Source organism: Brachyhypopomus gauderio, chromosome 2 (assembly GCF_052324685.1).
Source record: "Brachyhypopomus gauderio isolate BG-103 chromosome 2, BGAUD_0.2, whole genome shotgun sequence".
Taxonomy (NCBI): Eukaryota; Metazoa; Chordata; class Actinopteri; order Gymnotiformes; family Hypopomidae; genus Brachyhypopomus; species Brachyhypopomus gauderio.
This window is the reverse complement of record NC_135212.1, coordinates 8,277,104-8,295,143: the sequence shown is the minus strand read 5'-3', so window position 1 is coordinate 8,295,143 and position 18,040 is coordinate 8,277,104. Positions and strand designations below refer to the sequence as shown.

General features: G+C 42.6%; 1 protein-coding gene across 1 annotated transcript in view; it reads right to left on the bottom strand.

The window, feature by feature from the left end:
• tmtc2b (transmembrane O-mannosyltransferase targeting cadherins 2b) overlaps positions 1 to 18,040 on the bottom strand; it is a 66,374-nt gene that overhangs the window by 15,691 nt on the left and 32,643 nt on the right. The window contains exons 3-9 of the mRNA XM_076985850.1: positions 10,929 to 11,760; positions 9,946 to 10,060; positions 9,140 to 9,225; positions 8,373 to 8,557; positions 8,081 to 8,159; positions 4,657 to 4,778; positions 1,015 to 1,096 (exon numbers count right to left, since the gene is read on the bottom strand). Coding sequence (XP_076841965.1) covers positions 1,015 to 1,096; positions 4,657 to 4,778; positions 8,081 to 8,159; positions 8,373 to 8,557; positions 9,140 to 9,225; positions 9,946 to 10,060; positions 10,929 to 11,760 — 1,501 coding nt within the window. The remainder of the gene's footprint in view (positions 1 to 1,014; positions 1,097 to 4,656; positions 4,779 to 8,080; positions 8,160 to 8,372; positions 8,558 to 9,139; positions 9,226 to 9,945; positions 10,061 to 10,928; positions 11,761 to 18,040) is intronic.

Here is an 18,040-nt window from a genome sequence, read left to right as displayed (position 1 = left end):
ATGGGTGGAGGAGAATGTGCATAGTGGAGAGTGGGTGTTGGAGAGGTAGAGTATCCTATTCATGAGCTCATTCAGCCCTTGGCGTGCACACACACACACACACACACACACACACACACACACACACACACACACACACACACACACACACACACACACACACTACACTCACAAGTGCATTTGTCTAATTAAGATTGCCTGATATGGCTGATTTCTTTAGGGCGATTTGCTAACAGGGCCTGGAGAGCGGGGTGGGGTGATGGGAGTGGTGGGGGAGTCTGATGGTGACTCAAGCAGCCGTTCGTCTGCACCTCACTCGCGTCAGAGCAGGCGTTTCTCTCCAAACATCTGTAGATGAAACCTGAACCTCCAGGAGCAGTTTCAGATGAATGTGCTGTAGACTACTAGCATTAATGATTTGGACTGTGTTTAAGAAATCTCAGAGTTTCTAGGACAAACATAGCATAGACTTGACACTAATCACATTCAGTCTCTGCAGCCTTGCAGTCTCAGATGAAGTGAGTCAAGTTGAATTAAGTTGAATTCTGCACTAGAACATCATAGCAGGCAAAATCCATCAGAATCAACACAACTCTCCCAGCATGGCAGCTAACCTTGACCAACACAAACAGTTCTATGTGAGTCTATAAAGTCTTAATTTTTTTAATTGTTCATTACAACCGATCCATGGTCAGACACATATGAAACTGCACTACACAAATGCTTTAGCAATTAGAGAGTGAGAAAGAGTGAGAGACATAACTTGTCCAAATCCAGAAAAAATGCTTACTCAGACATGGAAAATGCAGAATTGGAGAACTGAAAAGGATTCACAGATGCACAGGTGCTGACAAGATAAATAGGACAGGAATCTACTGATTAGCTGTTAATGCTGTGACCAAATCCAATCTAAATAATTAGAGTAACACTGTGATGTTTGTTATTAATAGGCTTTATTTTCTTTGTTTTCCCTTGAAGCAGTTTCATTACATGTAAGAGGTTTGTGTTGCTCACCGTAGTGCATGTAGCAGTTTCCTTTGGTGGGCTCAAGCTGGATGGCTTTCAGGAAGTACCTCTCTGCTTCTGATTTATGGCCCTGAAAATCAATCCATCAATCAATTAACAGAATATAGATCAATATTTACAACGTAAATCATGGAATTTAATGGAGACCATGGAATCCATATAGCTAAACAAATGTGTGGATATAATTCTGCAGATTTTGTTGCTTTGGTTTAAAATATGTTTAAACATGTTTGCAGTGATGCTACTGCGCAATATTTACCTTGTGCTGAACAAACAGGCTGTAAACAGATAATGGGTCCAGGCCCATGGGGTTTAACATGCTTCTGGTTCAGCAGAGTTCAGCTGGACAACACTGATATATTCATCTTTATCCTACATATACTACTTAACTTTAACACTGGCAAGACTCAAATTCACACTATATGTACTGCAAATACATTGTTTATTCTTTAGCGTGAAGATTTATTTTATAATTATCTATACTATATAATCTATACTACCTTGGAGATTCCAAGCAACTACGTAGCACTTTTGTAAGTTGCTCTGGATAAGAGCATCTGCTAAATGCCATAAATGTAAATGTAATTAGGATGTTTTGTGCTAAGCATTTTTTTACATTTGCGCTATAAAGTAAGTAGCATAAATTCACGGGTTGTAACTTTTGAATCGCTTCTTGAAGAGTCAAAAGTGCTGTACAGATGCACTTGCCATGCAGCCTTCAAATTAGGTGTTTGCAGTATTGTACTGTGTTTTCTGTGGAAAGGGGGGCAGGGCTCTGTGCTTTAAAAGCATGCCATGTCATTAGCAAGACAAAGGGCGCTAATCGCTTCACAGCGGGGCACTGGGCTACTGGGTGGCTGATTTACCTGATGACAATTTTTGTGGCGTTTGCAGGGCTAGTGTTAAAAGCCAGTGGTGTGCTAGGGTATGGGTATAGAGCTTTTTCAGTGTCATCAGAACCTGAACCTGAAACCTTTTATTTCTTGAAAACAAAAAGCCTGTGAAATTCAGTCAGGTATGCAAAAATTTAAGTTAAAATTCAGGTTCAGGTCGAAATTCAGGTTCAGGTGAAATTCAGGTTCGGGTCAAAATTTAGCGTGTAATTAGCTTGTAAGCAGCACGAAAGTGGCCTCTGTGCCACCCAGAAATGGCACCGTGTGGCAGCTGCCACAAAATCGTGGCACTTATTGTGGCCAGTGCTACTTGACTGTGGCTTCTGCTGTCCAGAAACGCCACCTGCTTCTGCTGACAGGCATCTAAAGAGTCTTTTGGGAGACTCTGTGTATCTGCCACTCGCTGTTTTGTCATGTCTACGTCTGTCTTTGCCTTGCATGTCTCCATTCTCTCTTCTCCCTGTCTTGTCCCCTTGACCCAGAGGGTGACCTCAAACTTCCTCATTTGGTCACACGCTATGTTTAAAAATACTCTCTGAGAAAGTAGATTTTCAGTGTTTTCTATAAGAGTAGCCACTCCCTTAATCGTTGCCTGACTGAATTTCACAAGCTTTTTTTTCCAAGAAATAATGGTTTCAGGTTCTGGTGACACTGAAAAAGCTCCATATTAGGGTTAGTTATCTAATGTTTGCTACGTCCATTATGTGCCCATGTAATCTTTACTTTTAGGCATGAAATCTAGGGTTAGGGTTAGGGGTAGGGTTATGTTTTTCAATCCAAAGCAATATCCTGGCTGCCTTGCTGACTCTGCTGCTCACACAAATGTCTCTCGTGGTTACAAAGCCCCGAATCTGAGTGTGACATCAGAGAGACAACAGACACACTGCTGTTCTGGTCTTTTGGAGGAGTTCATGAATGGAGTCTGAGTTTGCTTAGCTGCAGAAATGACAGAGTTCAATAAGGTGGCTGAGAGGCTCTCTCACACTCCTTTGGTGGGGTTCTGTTACCCCCCAGGGTGTGTGTGACAAGGTTGTCTAGGGTCAGCTCAGCAGGGCAAAGTATCACGTCTCCACATTTCACTGCTAATGACCTATGACGTACCATCATGAGTGTGTGCGCGTAAGTGTGTGTGTGTGTGTATATATATACATGCTTGCATCAGAAAAGTTGGGCTAGCATTTTCCTGCTTTAGTTTAAATACTAGATGATTGTTTTTGACAGAATAATATCAGTTGTACACAGTATCAGAAGGACACAGTTAATATCAGCTTTAAGGATGTTAAAGGACTGTTTAAGGATCTTTCAGATTTGATTTCAGATATAATTCCAGAAATAATGAAAAAGGAAATTGAATAAAGAAAAAAATAATGAAAATATTCTCATAATGCATACATCTTCTACAGGCCTCTACAATTTAAAATATTTAATATTAATATGATTAATAAAACATCTGTTTTCTAATCCACTATTCTTCAACAGGTCAAATTTAGGATTCATTACAGATATATCATTGAGTGTTACAACTGTTTTAGCCACCCACAAAACATACAACAGCAAAGTTGCCAGGTGGATCCTTTCTTTGTTTTAAAAAAACACTTCCATTTCCCTGTAAGTTTAAAAAACAGAATGGAGAAACTGAAGACAACATTTAAATTCTCACTAAGCTGTGAATAACTGTAATCATAGCATAACTGAACTCATGCCACAATGCAGTGCTGGCTCACGGTTGCCATGTTTTGAATAGTTCCTTATTGATCTATTACTGCACCCAGAGCAGCAGCAGGAAATAAAAGATGTAACCTCTATGCTTTCTTCAAAATCAAATATCAAGCTTTGAAACTATGCTCCCTTATTTCACTGGCATTTAACTAAATCCAGTTTACTCTGGGGTAAGACTTAAAACCAGTTTACTCTGGGGTAAGACTTAAAACCAGTCTACTCTGGGGTAAGACTTAAAACCAGTCTACTCTGAGGTAAGACTTAGCCAGTCTACTCTGGGGTAAGACTTAGCCAGTCTACTCTGGGGTAAGACTTAGCCAGTCTACTCTGGGGTAAGACTTAACCAGTATACTCTGGGGTTAGACTTAACCAGTCTACTCTGGGTAAGACTTAACCAGTCTAATGTAGGAGAAAACATCATCTGGTTTTGCTTCCTCAAAAAGTACAATTCACAGAGTTTGTTGGTCATTTTATTTTCTGTTTGGGATTCTGTGTTAACACTACTCATATATGCTGCTGCCCGGTAAGGAACAAATACCCATTCAGAAAGCATTTATTTAGTAAAATCTACTTGCTCAGTTTAGCAAGACAGTAAATTAACATGACTACTGTTTTTTTTTACTGAGGAGAAAGTAGGCCGACCTGAACAGGAACACAGGGCTGGGCAGCCTGAACATGCCACCCTGAAACCAGAGAGTAGAAGAAGAAGAAAGAAGATATTTTTCTTCTTTCCTCTACTGAGTGAACACACACTCCATCCCTCAGTTACATCTCACACCTTTCCTGCCTTGTGTCTACTCAGGTTTCTGTGAGGCCTTTCAGACCTGTAGGCATGGCAGGCATTACTGCTCGATTTTCAGACGATACAGAGGAAAAGCTGTTACTCTTTCTAAAGTTACTCTTTCTGCCCTTAAGGAATCAGATCCACCATCTTTGATAGAGTTGCTCAGCCAATAACCATGTATTGTCCCAGGTTGCTCAGCCAATAACAATGTACTGTCCTGGGTTCTGTGCTTACCATCATGGCTAGCAGCTTGCCATAGGTGAGGTGGGCTGGAACGTGGTCAGGTTTGACTCGGAGTGACTCTTTGTACCAGTGACTAGCCTCCAACAGCTTGTTCAGCCTCATGTAGGCCTCTCCTGTGATGAGAGGAAGCAGGGTTCAGGTCAAGAGGTCAGAGGTTATGGAATCACATCCCCTCAACCGTTTGTTTTATTGTGATCTGTGAGATCTTGTAAGCGATCATCTGAATGTGACCCAAGGCAAATTCCACAGACTGAAATGTGATCCTGTGCCTCTGTGTTCATGCTAAATTAACCTTTAGTTTTAGTTTTAAGTGTCAAACATGAACTGAACTAGGTGCTGCATTCTTTTGTTAAATGATAAACATGAATTCAATCCAAACCTTTACATTTTTGCCTTAACTTCAGCTTGAGTTGTGTTGATGGCTGACTGTGCTGATTGGCAGAATGTAGACTAGGATGATAATTGACTGTCTGAATGTAGAGTGGGCTGATTGTGTGACAGCAGATTGGGTTCATGGCCAATTGGCTGATTTATAATATAAGCAACATGTTTGCTTAAGTAGATCTGCACAGTCTGCTGTACACACACACGCACACACACATGCGCACACGCGCACACAAACAGAGGCCTGAGATCTTGAGGACAATATCTTGGCTGTCCCCCATGTTGTTTCCATGACTCCTCTGGATGGAGATCTCTGATGTTGTTCAGGATCTCCTAGAGCCATTCTTTCAATTTGGGGTCACAGTCATTAGAGCACTGATCACCATGGGAAGAACTGTTGTCTTCACCTTCCACATCTTCTCCAGCTCTTCTTTCAGCTCTTGATTGGAATTTGGATCGATCGATCGATCGATCTATCTATCTATCTATCTATCTATCTATCTATCTATCTATCTATCTATCTATCTATCTATCTATCTATCTATCTATCTATCTATCTATCTATCTATCTATCTATCTATCTATCTATCTATCTATCTCTTGATTGTTCTCCAGCTTTTCGTGTTCGCTTGTTTCTGATGTTGCTTCACTAGGAATTGCTACATCTATCACTACACCCTCTTCTGCTGTTTGTCCACCACTACTATGTCCAGTTGGTTATCCAATACCATTTTGCCAGTCTGTACCTAGAAGTCCCACAGGTAATTCACCACCATCATTGTGTCCCACCATCTTTGTGTCCCACCATCTTTGTGTCCCACCATCGGAACGTCCAGCCCACACTCAGCACAGATGTTTCTGTATACTATGCCAGCTACTTGTTATGTTGTTCAATGTTTTATCCACCAGTAGCTGGTGCTTGGCTCCAATGCCTTGGTGTTCCTGCCAATATCTTTCTGGGCCCCATTCATGTATTGAGTTATGTGCCAATTTATCTTAGGCCCCAGCCTGACAGGATCTTCCATGTTGTGAGACAGGTTACAGGCTGGTAACTGCGTGAAACTGGCCCTTTCTGGGGGGTCCTTCACGGAGTGCAGTGTTTCTCAATCCAGTCCTCAGGACCCACATGACAGGTCCACAGCTCTGCTCTGTCCAAGTTCCCAAATTGTTATGTTAGAGCAAAAATGTGGAACCGTCTGGTGTGCCTTAAGGAAAAGGGTTGAGAAACACTGTGCTAATGTGTAGGCCAGACGTGTTAGTCTTTGGCAGCTTGGCAGTCTCCATGGCTTCAGGTATGAACAACTTGGTGCACTGCTCTGGTACCTGGACCTTGCCTTTCAGTAGTTCTGACAGCTGGCTATCTTCACTCCGGATTGCCCTCTTTATTCTCCAACCTCCTCCATACAGTGTGTATTAGCTCGTCAATCTCAGTGATGGTGACAGTAGAGGTCGTTCTCAGTGATGGTGACAGTAGAGGTCATTCTCAGTGATGGTGACAGTAGAGGTCGTTATCAGTGATGGTGACAGTAGAGGTCATTCTCAGTGATGGTGACAGTAGAGGTCGTTCTGAATGATGTTGACAGTAGAGGTCGTTCTCAGTGATGGTGACAGTAGAGGTCGTTCTGAGTGATGGTGACAGTAGAGGTCGTTCTGAGTGATGGTGACAGTAGAGGTCGTTCTGAGTGATGGTGACAGTAGAGGTCATTCTCAGTGATGGTGACAGTAGAGGTCGTTCTGAGTGATGGTGACAGTAGAGGTCATTCTGAGTGATGGTGACAGTAGAGGTCATTCTCAGTGATGGTGACAGTAGAGGTCGTTCTCAGTGATGGTGACAGTAGAGGTCGTTCTGAGTGATGGTGACAGTAGAGGTCATTCTCAGTGATGGTGACAGTAGAGGTCGTTATCAGTGATGGTGACAGTAGAGGTCGTTATCAGTGATGGTGACAGTAGAGGTCATTCTCAGTGATGGTGACAGTAGAGGTCATTCTCAGTGATGGTGACAGTAGAGGTCGTTATCAGTGATGGTGACAGTAGAGGTCGTTATCAGTGATGGTGACAGTAGAGGTCGTTATCAGTGATGGTGACAGTAGAGGTCATTCTCAGTGATGGTGACAGTAGAGGTCATTCTCAGTGATGGTGACAGTAGAGGTCATTCTCAGTGATGGTGACAGTAGAGGTCATTCTCAGTGATGGTCACATCCTCCAGCAGTTCTTCCGGTTCTTAACTTGGTCTTGTTAGTCTGTTCTCCACTTCTCACAGTCTTTTTTTTTGACAGCAGTTGCCGTTTGCAGATGCTGGAACACTAAGCAACTAGTGTTTAGGTGTTAGTGAAGAAAAAACGCTGGACTTGCTCCTACAAAAATATGCCCTCTCTGATTAATAGCTAAACTTGAATTAATGCATCCATGTTTATACCTCAGTCAGAATAGCATATAACAGCCTCTGACTGAGGCCATTCTGAATACAAATTCTATCCAAGTGAACAAAGGGGGCAATCCTGTAACTAATCTGTTAAATAGAAGAATAAAAGCCATGTAAACACCTACATATGATTACATTCCTAAATGGAAGCTTGAATGCGTTGAAACACATTTGCATCAAAATGAAAGTTTACAAATGCAATGTGATAGGTGTGAGAAACAGACAGTTATGCTTAAACTTTAAAATACTTTAGAAGCAGGTCTACAGAGGAGACAGTTATACTTAAAACTTTAAAAGACTGAATGTAAAGCTCATAAGGTATATTTGCAAATGAACATTATTGGCTTTACTCAAACTGGAGAAAATTATATTGTAATTTATTTACATATATGATACACACACAGAAAAAAAACCCAAATGCATCTGATATAATTGTTAATAAACATGTTAATCTTCTCAATTCATGCTTTTAATGACTAAATGGCTGTTCATTTAGCATTGTTATTTTTAAAATATGGATGCTTGGGAATACTTGTCATAGTGAGAATGGCTCTACAACTCCTTACATTGGCATAGCGATCAGATCCACAATTTTAAAAAGCTACTCACCCATCATGTTGTAGAGGCTCTGAGGAGGAAACTGCCTCGGCATTTTCTGAATTGCTTCTTTGTATACAGACAGGGCCTCCTATAAATGGAACATTGAAATTTCATTAACATAAAAACATGAACAAGCAGGAATATAAACTAGACCCAGTTTTCTGGACCATATGCCCCAGTAAAATGTTTGTTAGGGTTAGGGATAGTTAGGGTTAGGTAGGGATAGGTTTTGTTAGGGTTAAGTAGGGATAGTTAGAGTTAGGCTTAGTCAGAGTTAGAGAACAGCTGTGTCTCAGCTCACCTCCTGGTGCCCCTGTTCATGTAGCAGCTTCCCCAGGTTGTACAGGCAGCTGGTTACTGAGCTCTTATGAGCATGAGGATCTTTCAGGTTCTCGTCGGGGATGTCTGCACAGGTGAGGAAGGTGCGCTTGGCCTCGTCCAACCGGCCCTGGTTCATCAGGATGATCCCTGTGTTCAAGTAAGCAGCTGAGAGAGAAACAGCAAAATGAGACAAAAAAAGCAAAACCTAACCCTAACTCTAGACAGTAGACAGTGGATCTGGATCTTTGGGGCTTAGTATTTTAATATTTACCAACTTCTAAGGACTCAAATCCCAGTTAGTATACTTTAAAAACAAAAGAGGAAGCAGTAGAATATTACTAACTAAAGAGAAAACATAATATGAACGTCTATCCATAAACCCCTCAGAGTGACGTCCACTCCTCCCAGTGCACTAGAGATGCCTGACCACTGCAGAACAGACCAGTTAGTTCCTCTGACCTGGACTCAACAAAAATAAATGTGGTTTTAAGTGTTGACACAGTGGGATTTGAGGGAATAATTTCTGTAATAAACACACACACACACACACACACACACACACACACACACACACACACACACACACACACACACACACACACACACACACACACACACACACACACACACACACACACACACACACACACACACACACACACACACACAAGCAACTGAATTGGCAGTTGCTGGGATACAGTCCTGACTGTGGGAGCTTGATATTGAGTAAAGAGAGAGCAGACATACATGCAAGCGTTGGCCTGCTCCCGATGGCCAGCTTATAATAGTGCAGAGCCTCTGAAAACTTCCTGTTCTCCTGAAGCAACAGACCCCTGCAGCAGAAAAGAGAATATAAATAAATAAGACCATTCAGGGCTGATCCTGAAGTTGGCAGTATTCACATGCACTGCAGTGTTCACTGCAGAAGGCTTTTTACTGACCCAAAAGGGCCTTTTGTGATGTTGACAGATGTTGTGAGCTAACGTGACAGGACACACACGGTCTGTTTCAGTATTCATTAATAACCTACTGACAAAAGACAGACCCAAGAGCTGTTCAGGGTTAATCTAACTATCTAATATCATATCTAATAGGGTTAATCTAACTATCTAATCTGTTACAAGACCCCAAAGCATCACAAGATGTACATCTGCCTTACTTGTGCTCTTTTAACAAACTGACCAAACTCAGACACTGTAGAGGATCTGTGGGTGCTTTAATGAATCGTGATATGTTATCCAACTAATGTAATCACTGATATTCAAAATAACATAGGTAATTCTTTCATCATAATACATGATGAGTTAGCTTGCTAGTTTTAGTGTAACGTTTCAGTAATATACAGTCCAGGTATCAGTGTAGAGGTGCAAGGCTTAATACAGGGGTCAGTGCAGTGGTGCAGGAGTTAATGTGGAAACAGCAGGTCTCTGTGGTCTCTCTACAGGAAACAGGGAGATGTTTCATTGGTAACGTGAGAGAGGGCGGATCTCCAGGGTTCTGCTGTGTGTTGGTCTGGGCCTGTGGTACTGCAGGAGGGATATATGCTCACTCACAGGTTGTACAGCATGTCAGCCATGTTCCTCCGGTAGTGCAGAGCATTCCTGTAGGCCCTCTCAGCCTCCGCCAGCTTACCCTGGTTCTTCAGCACGTTCCCTAGATTCCCCCAGGCTGTGGGGTTACAGAGAGAGAGAGAGAGAGAGAGAGGGAGAGAGAGAGAGAGAGAGAGAGAGTGTGTGCATGTAAAAGGGTGTCCCAAGATTTACATTTTTTTGAGGTAGTGATTGAGTTCCTTCAGAGAAAATGTATGATACCTTTGCTCATTCTGAAATGCTTAAAAATGTGTAAACAGTGGCGCAAAAAGGGGGTATGCAGCGTATGCGACGCATAGGGGCGCTGCACTAGAGGGGGCACCAAATAGATGCCAGAAAATTATTTGCCGAGTTGGTGGAGTGCGGGGGGCACCGATAGTATGTTTGCATACACCTCAGAAAGTATGTAGTTGCAACCCTGTGTGTAAATGTTCTATTCTATCCTGTGCTAATTGTAAAGTGACATTGGTTATCTTGAAAGGCACTATCCAGTCTTATCCAGTCCCATCTGGTTCTGTCTAGTCCATTCTTGAATAAACTGGCCTGGTCATTAAGTCAGAGCAGAGTACGATTATTCAGGACTGAAACTGGCCAGGGACCTGGAGCCTAAGACATATGTTAGGGTCTATAAGGGAGTCACTTCTAGAAAATTCTCACCATCGGAAATAGAATAATGACTGAAGGGCAGGGAAAGCTGGAAAAGCTCGACTCTTAGGGGTGGTTAGGTGTTAGGGTTGGGGTTGAGGTTAAGTGTTAGGGTTGGGTTTAGGTGTTAGGCTTAGATGTGACTAGGTTAGGGTTGAGTTAGGATTAGGATTACTTGTGTCAAAAATATAAGTCTGGTAAATAAATATATATGATAAATATAAGTCTGGTATAAATAACAATTACTTCACCAGCTGTACTTGCAGAATCTGACAAGATCACGCATGCGGAGATGAACTCACCTTTAGCAGGGTTCACCGTTATCCCTGACCTATACAGCATCTCCTCATTGTGCCAGTCCTGGTTCCTCAGAACTGTCTTCACTCCAAAGAGAAGCACGAGTGAAGCACTGCAGGCCAGCACCAGCCTCCTGGATGAGCTACTCTGCAGCTGGACCCACAAGGCCCTTGTCCCTACCGCCACCAGCAGGCAAAATCCCATGCTGGGAATGTAAAGGACCCTCTCAGCCACGACGAAGCCCACGTAGAAGAAGAGGTTGGTGGCAGGGAGGAAAGGGATGGTCAGTAAGCCTAATGAGAAGACCACAACATTCTCAGTTGTGGGTAAAGCAGTCCTGGCTAAATAGTGTGTTTTAGTACCATTGCCATTAGTCTGCACAGAGTGCCAGTCTGGAGTAGAGGGCTCGTGGTTCGTGTCAACACTGTGTCCGTTAGTGCTGGGCTTTCCATTCATTGCATGATGGACCTTCCCATTGGCTCCCTTCTCCTTGTTTTGGTTACTGCAAAGGCCAAACCAAGCAAGCACCAGCAGCCCAGTGTAGAAGGCCACAGTGTGGAGGTTCCTCCAATCACTGATGCTTCTCAGAAGAGGCAGAGCATCCATGGACCAATCAAAACTTAACATGTCTGGGAAGAGGAGGAGCCACATATTCATGGAGGGCAGGTAGAAGAAAGTTAGCACCCGGGTGAGGAAACAGGAGCAGTCGGCTGCAGGGTTGTCAGAGTTGGAGAAATGTGGTGGTTTGTTTCCCATCCAGTACAGGCGAAAGGCCAGGAGAAAGACGCCCCACAAGCCCAGTAGAGAGATGCTCACCAGCAGGCACATGTTCCTCCTCTGGAACAGACAGAGAAGAAAAGCAACTGAGCCAAAATGTCTATTTGACTACAAACAAAGCAACAGCAAAGAGAACTGCTTTGAGACTTGGGAGCCAAAGCAGTTTTATGGTTGGATTGTAATTTTCTACCATTTGAATTTAATCCTGCTTCACATCTTGTTTGTAATCTGACAACTATAGTCACTGCAAACATGAAACTGATGGACAACATTCACATAATTACACAACAATAAAGTCAGTCAAGTGAGGCCAGCATTTAAGCACTCCATCTTTATTGGATTGCAGGCATGCAGATTTCACCATTACATCATTCAGTGTATAAAACCAAGAGGCATCCTTTATTACTCAGGTTTGAGGAACACACAGGGTACACAATATTTGAATACTTCCATGGTACAGATGGATGCTGTATTATTGTATTATTACTTATCTCTTTAATTTCAGTATTCACAGCCACTGTCACTACTTTGTAACAACCTGGAAGGCCATTAAATGACAGAAATATTGTTTTCAGTTTGTTCTGTCTGCTGCATATCTAGGCTAGTGTAAAAGTGAGCAAGAGTTTCTTAAAACTTTGTTAAGTTTTACTTACAAAACATTGGAACAGTTTTGATTTTCTCTGTAGATATTTATTTGGTTCAGTGAGGAGAGGAAGAGTGTGACGTTTGCTCCAGTGAGGAGAGAGAAACCCCATCTCTTAGAGAGAATCTCTTACACAGGCCCCCTAACTATTATTTAATCATATTCTCCAGTCCAGCAGAGATACAGTGAGCACCTGCCCTATAGCAAAACCTCTGTTTCAAGCCCCAAGACAGCTGCAGTCCTGTATAAGAGATACAGCCAAATAAGAGCATCCACTACTTTGGTAAAAAACTAAACTGCCTGGGTCTGTCAGTTACCCTAGCATCAGTTTAAGTTTGTTGGCCAAGGACAGGATACAAATTCAATAGTATTTGTAATGTGTACTTCTGATGACATTAATCATAGCTACAGAAGCCAAGCAGAGCACCCACAACTAGAAAGAGAAATGCAGGCAACTCTGAGCCACACACAGTATGAATGATCCCACAGCTGCCTAGGATGGGTACAGAGTACCAGGAGTGTAATCCCCCAGTCTGATTGGAGTGTAATCCCCAGTCCGATAGGAGTGTAATCCCCAGTCCGATTGGAGTGTAATCCCCCAGTCCGATAGGAGTGTAATCCCCCAGTCCGATAGGAGTGTAATCCCCCAGTCTGATCGGAGTGTAATCCCCCAGCCTGATTGGAGTGTAATCCCCCAGCCTGATTGGAGTGTAATCCCCCAGTCCGATAGGAGTGTAATCCCCCATTCTGATTGAAGTGTTATGCTGCAGTTTTATAGGAGTGTTATCCCTCAGTTTCCCAGGAGGACTGCACATCAGTCATAATAAAAATAATACTAATAATAATAAACTTTATTTGTATAGCACCTTTCATACATACATGCAACTCAAATTGCTTGCGCAGTGTTGGACTTTGGCACTATCAAACTTCAATGACACAGATAGTGTTATGTTTATGTGTGTGTGTGTGTGTGTGTGTGTGTGTGTGTGTGTGTGTGTGTGTGTGAGAGAGTGTGTATTTGTGTACTTGTACACAAATACACATTTGTACATTTGTGTATTTTAAGGCATGTAAATAGGGCAGAAAAGTAAAAAAAAAAATTAAGGAAATCGGCAGTTTTAATGGGGTTTTGGAAGTTCACTAACTTCACAGTCACAGTCGTTACCTGTCTCACAGTCAGTCATTACCTGTCTCTGTGAGTCACAGTCACTATAAGGCACTTCAATCATTTACTCCAATATAAGAGTCTGAACTAACATTTTTTGATCTCAGACTCAAACTAGATTCGCTGCACACACACTTTCCCACAGAAATTCTACCTGGAGTAATTGATCTTTTGCTAAGATCTCAAACCTTCCCTTTATTTCCATCATCTTAGAAAAAGCTGTATCTCAGCAGCTTAGCTCATACCCGGATCAGAACCAGATACATGAAACCCTACAGTCAGAGTTAAGGCCACATCACAGTACAAGGTACAGGGTCATATCATACATGAACACTGAGCTACTCTCCACAGATACTCTGCTATTACTCATGTACATGTACCAAACCACAGGATAAATATCCTCTTAATATTACTGAGTGTGTAGAGGACATCAGTCACTGGATGTTGAAAGACATCTGGACCAAACAGAAGTGCTTGTATTAGGCCCGCAGCTGTCAGGACTCTCATTATGTAATTAACCTTGATGTAATAAACCTTGCATCCGGAGTTTTTACTGGAAGTAGAAAGTTATCATATTACTCTTACATGGTCTCTCAGATAAATTTCATATTCATTATAAAATACCCATAGAGTCCCATAGGGTTCTTCCACCTGCTCTTGGACATGTGTAAAGTTGTTTTGTGAGCATGAAACAAGGCAAACATCAAAATCATAAAACTGTAAGAGACGTCAAATGGGGGAAAAACCCCAAATCCTTCCAACACGTCTGCATCATTCACACAAACTAACCTGTTCATCCCTACAGCAAAGCCAGTGTTCAACGGCAGGCTCTTTAACACATGAGGTCACTGGCACTGTCGGGTGTGGGGGGTGTCTGGGGGTCACAGTGGCCTTCTGCAACATGCTGAGGAATTCAGGCTTTTTGTATATAATCCACTTTAGCTCAAAATAAGTGGTTTAGCACAACCCAGTAGGAGGGAGAGAGGCACTTTACCCCCCATTCTTGTCTTTTTGTTATTCAGTTTCAATCAGTTTAAAAATGAAACAATGTAGGCTTTATGAAGCAGGCATGTGAGAATAATGTCCATGGAGATGAAATGCAAAATAGACCAATTAACGAAGGGAAAATCCATCTTTCTTAATTCAAAGGATCTTTAGTTCAAATGCAGAGGGTGAAGAACGGCTTGATGAAAATCCAATAAAAACCCAGAGCACAGCTGCCCACATTCGAGACACTTTGAGAAAGAGTTTAAAAGCACTTGAAATGTCATTTAAATATGTTTCAAAATACAAACACACTATTTCACACTACATTTTAGGGTTGATAGGATGGAAATATCAGAAATGTGAGAAAGGTCCCACTGAAATTCAAAATTTGACTTCAATCTACCCCCTCAATCACACAACCTAGCCCCTCATTCACAGAATCCACCCCCTCATTCACACAACCTACCCCTATTCACACAAACTACCCCCCATTCACACAACCTACCCCTCATTCACACAACATACCCCCTCATTCACACAACTTACCCCCATATTCACACAACTTACCCCCATATTCACACAACCTACCCCTCATTCACACAATCTACCCCCCATTCACACAATCTACCCCCATTCACACAAACTACCCCCATTCACACAACCTACTCCTCATTCATACAACTTAGCCCCTCATTCACACAACCTACCCCTCATTCACACAACCTACCCCCTCATTCACACAACCTACCCCTCATTCACACAACCCACCCCCTCATTCACACAACCTACCCCTCATTCACACAACCTACCCCCTCATTCACATAACCTACCCCCTCATTCACACAATCTACCCCTCATTCACAGAACCCACCCCCTCATTCACACAACCCACCCCTCATTCACACAACCTACCCCTCATTCACACAACCCACCCCTCATTCACACAACCTACCCCTCATTCACACAACTTACCCCCTCATTCACATAACCCACCCTCTCATTCACACAATCTACCCCTCATTCACAGAACCCACCCTCTCATTCACACAACCTACCCCTCATTCACACAACCTACCCCTCATTCACAGAACTTACCCCCTAATTCACACAATATACCCCTCACACAATGCCTGTTCACTTTATCACATCTTTTCCTAAACCTCTCCTTTAGGTTGTGCCACTTAAAAACAATCATCTTACTAAATCTTGTCTCGGAGTGAACTGGACAGAAATTCAAAGAATTAAAGCCCAGCAGTGTGACACATGTGCAGCCGGATTATTTATTGGGCTCCAGTGTTTAATGAGACCTCCCAAACACACAGAGAGCGCTGGAGAAGTGTTGTGCTGGGGGTGTGAGCTACACAGCTCTGCAGTACCACCCCTGAGGGGGCGGAGACCCTCATCTAGCTTGTGATGCACCAGCACATGTGCTGTGCATATGGTAGATTATTGTGAAGAAGGAAATGTTCACCAAAACCTCAACAACAAATGTAGATTTTGAGCAGCATGTTGATGTTCAGTCAGAAAACATTGACGTTGTCTTGGCATATATGCACTTCTCACTACACATCTTGTTCAATTTGCTAGAAACTAAAAATTCCAACAGTTTTGAGCAGTATTTCTCACCACCCTTAAATATATTTCATTTAAAACAGAATGTCCAAAGGTCTCATTCTGCAGAGAAGAGGCCGGTATAGAGTATGTAACCCACAGCACACGAATAGTCAGGCAACTGCTGAGAGCCACACCCAAAGGAGTGAGGGCCTTCTTGGGGAGAACCACCACCAAAACCACAGCTCAGTTCACCCAAATCGTGGACCACAAACTAGCCAAAGAGAGCAGAGATAGCCAGGAATTCTGTGTCTGACATTTACAGAGCAGACTGAGATAAGTGAAAACAAATGGCTGGCTTTCTGTAGCTCACAGTAGGAGCCCGCATTCACCACGTGAGCTCCAACACTGTAGCCCAGTGTGCACTCACCGCGTGAGCACCACGTCAGCACCACGTGAGCTTCAACACTAGCTCACAGCAGGAGCCTGCACTCACCACGTGAGCACTAACCCTAACACTAACAAAAACATAATATAACTCTGATATAACCTGGCAAACCTTCCTTGAGCCAGAGTATAATAATTAACTTCACAGGAAAGCAAACAAATTGTGTGTGTGTGTGTGTGTGTGTGTGTGTGTGTGTGTGTGTGTGTGTATGTGTGTGTTCTAACTTCTGGCCCTTTTGACCACAGATTTTCAGTGTAAAACATTTTGTGCAACACTGGAAACTTGAGTTCAGCTGTGCTAAGGTTAAGCTGATGAGCAATGAAGAAAAGACAAACTGTTAAGCAATAGGCTATATAGACAAAATAGGGGAGGGGAGGGGGAGAGGGGAGGGGGAGGGGGGTCAGTGAGGTAAATCTTATAAAGAAAAGCACTGCAAGAATACTTGATATATACCTATATATATATATATATATATATATATATATATATATATATATATATATATATATATATATATACACACACACACACACACACACACACATTTACACATCTATACATAAGTAGTGCTAAATAGTGCAAACAATAGAAATGTAGGCAGAGAACGTGCCATGTATTTAAGCAGCCCGGTGTACTGAGTGGCACTGGTTTTTCAGTCTGTTTGTTCGTGATGTGATTGATCTAAAACGTTCTTCAGAGGGAAGCAGTTCAAACAGACGACGTCCAGGGTGTGATGGGTCTGTCAGAGTTTTGTTTGCTCTGCTGAGGCAGCGGGAGCTGAACTGTGATCCAGGCTGGGAGGGAGTCGAACAGGTCCTCCAGGCTGGGCCGTGGTCGAATCTCTGAAAAGACACCTCCTATCTGCGCTGAGCAGCTGCTGTACCATGTCGATATGCACTACGTCAGTACGCTCTCGATGGCAGAGCAGTAATAAGACACCAGCAACTTCTCCTGAAGGTTGTTCTTCTTGAAAATTCTCTGGAAGTTTCAGCTGTGCCTTCATCACTACTACCATGGTGTTGGTGGTCCAGGAAATATCTTCCGAGATGTGGACGCCCATGAATTTGAAGTAGGGAACTGTTTCTACACTCCATTGATGAAAAGTGGTGTGGGGTCTGTGCCATTTCTCATAAAGTCTATAATAATTTGTTTTGTTTTTCAGGAGTTCATGAGGTTGTTGTCTCTGTATAAAGACTAGGTGTGTGAGTTTGGACACCAGTCTGTATTGAAGGCAGCTGAAGTCTATGACAAGCTTTCTCAAGATGGCATCATTAGGATGCATTATTAAGATGCCCTCACAAGCGTGAGCTGATAAGATGCCCTCATAAGGATGAGTGAGATAGGCGTCATACAGCAGCCATACAGGCCTTAGCTGAACATGACTGTACATTTTCTCAAGGCACTTTCACTTTTCCGTTGTTTTATTTTTGTGCAGCTGTTCAAAGAGCTTCAGTAGACAATCAGTGGACAATATAGGCTGAAATGTCAATTACAATACCTTGGAAAAGTTCCCGTGGGCATGTCTTTCACATTTCTGACAATTACA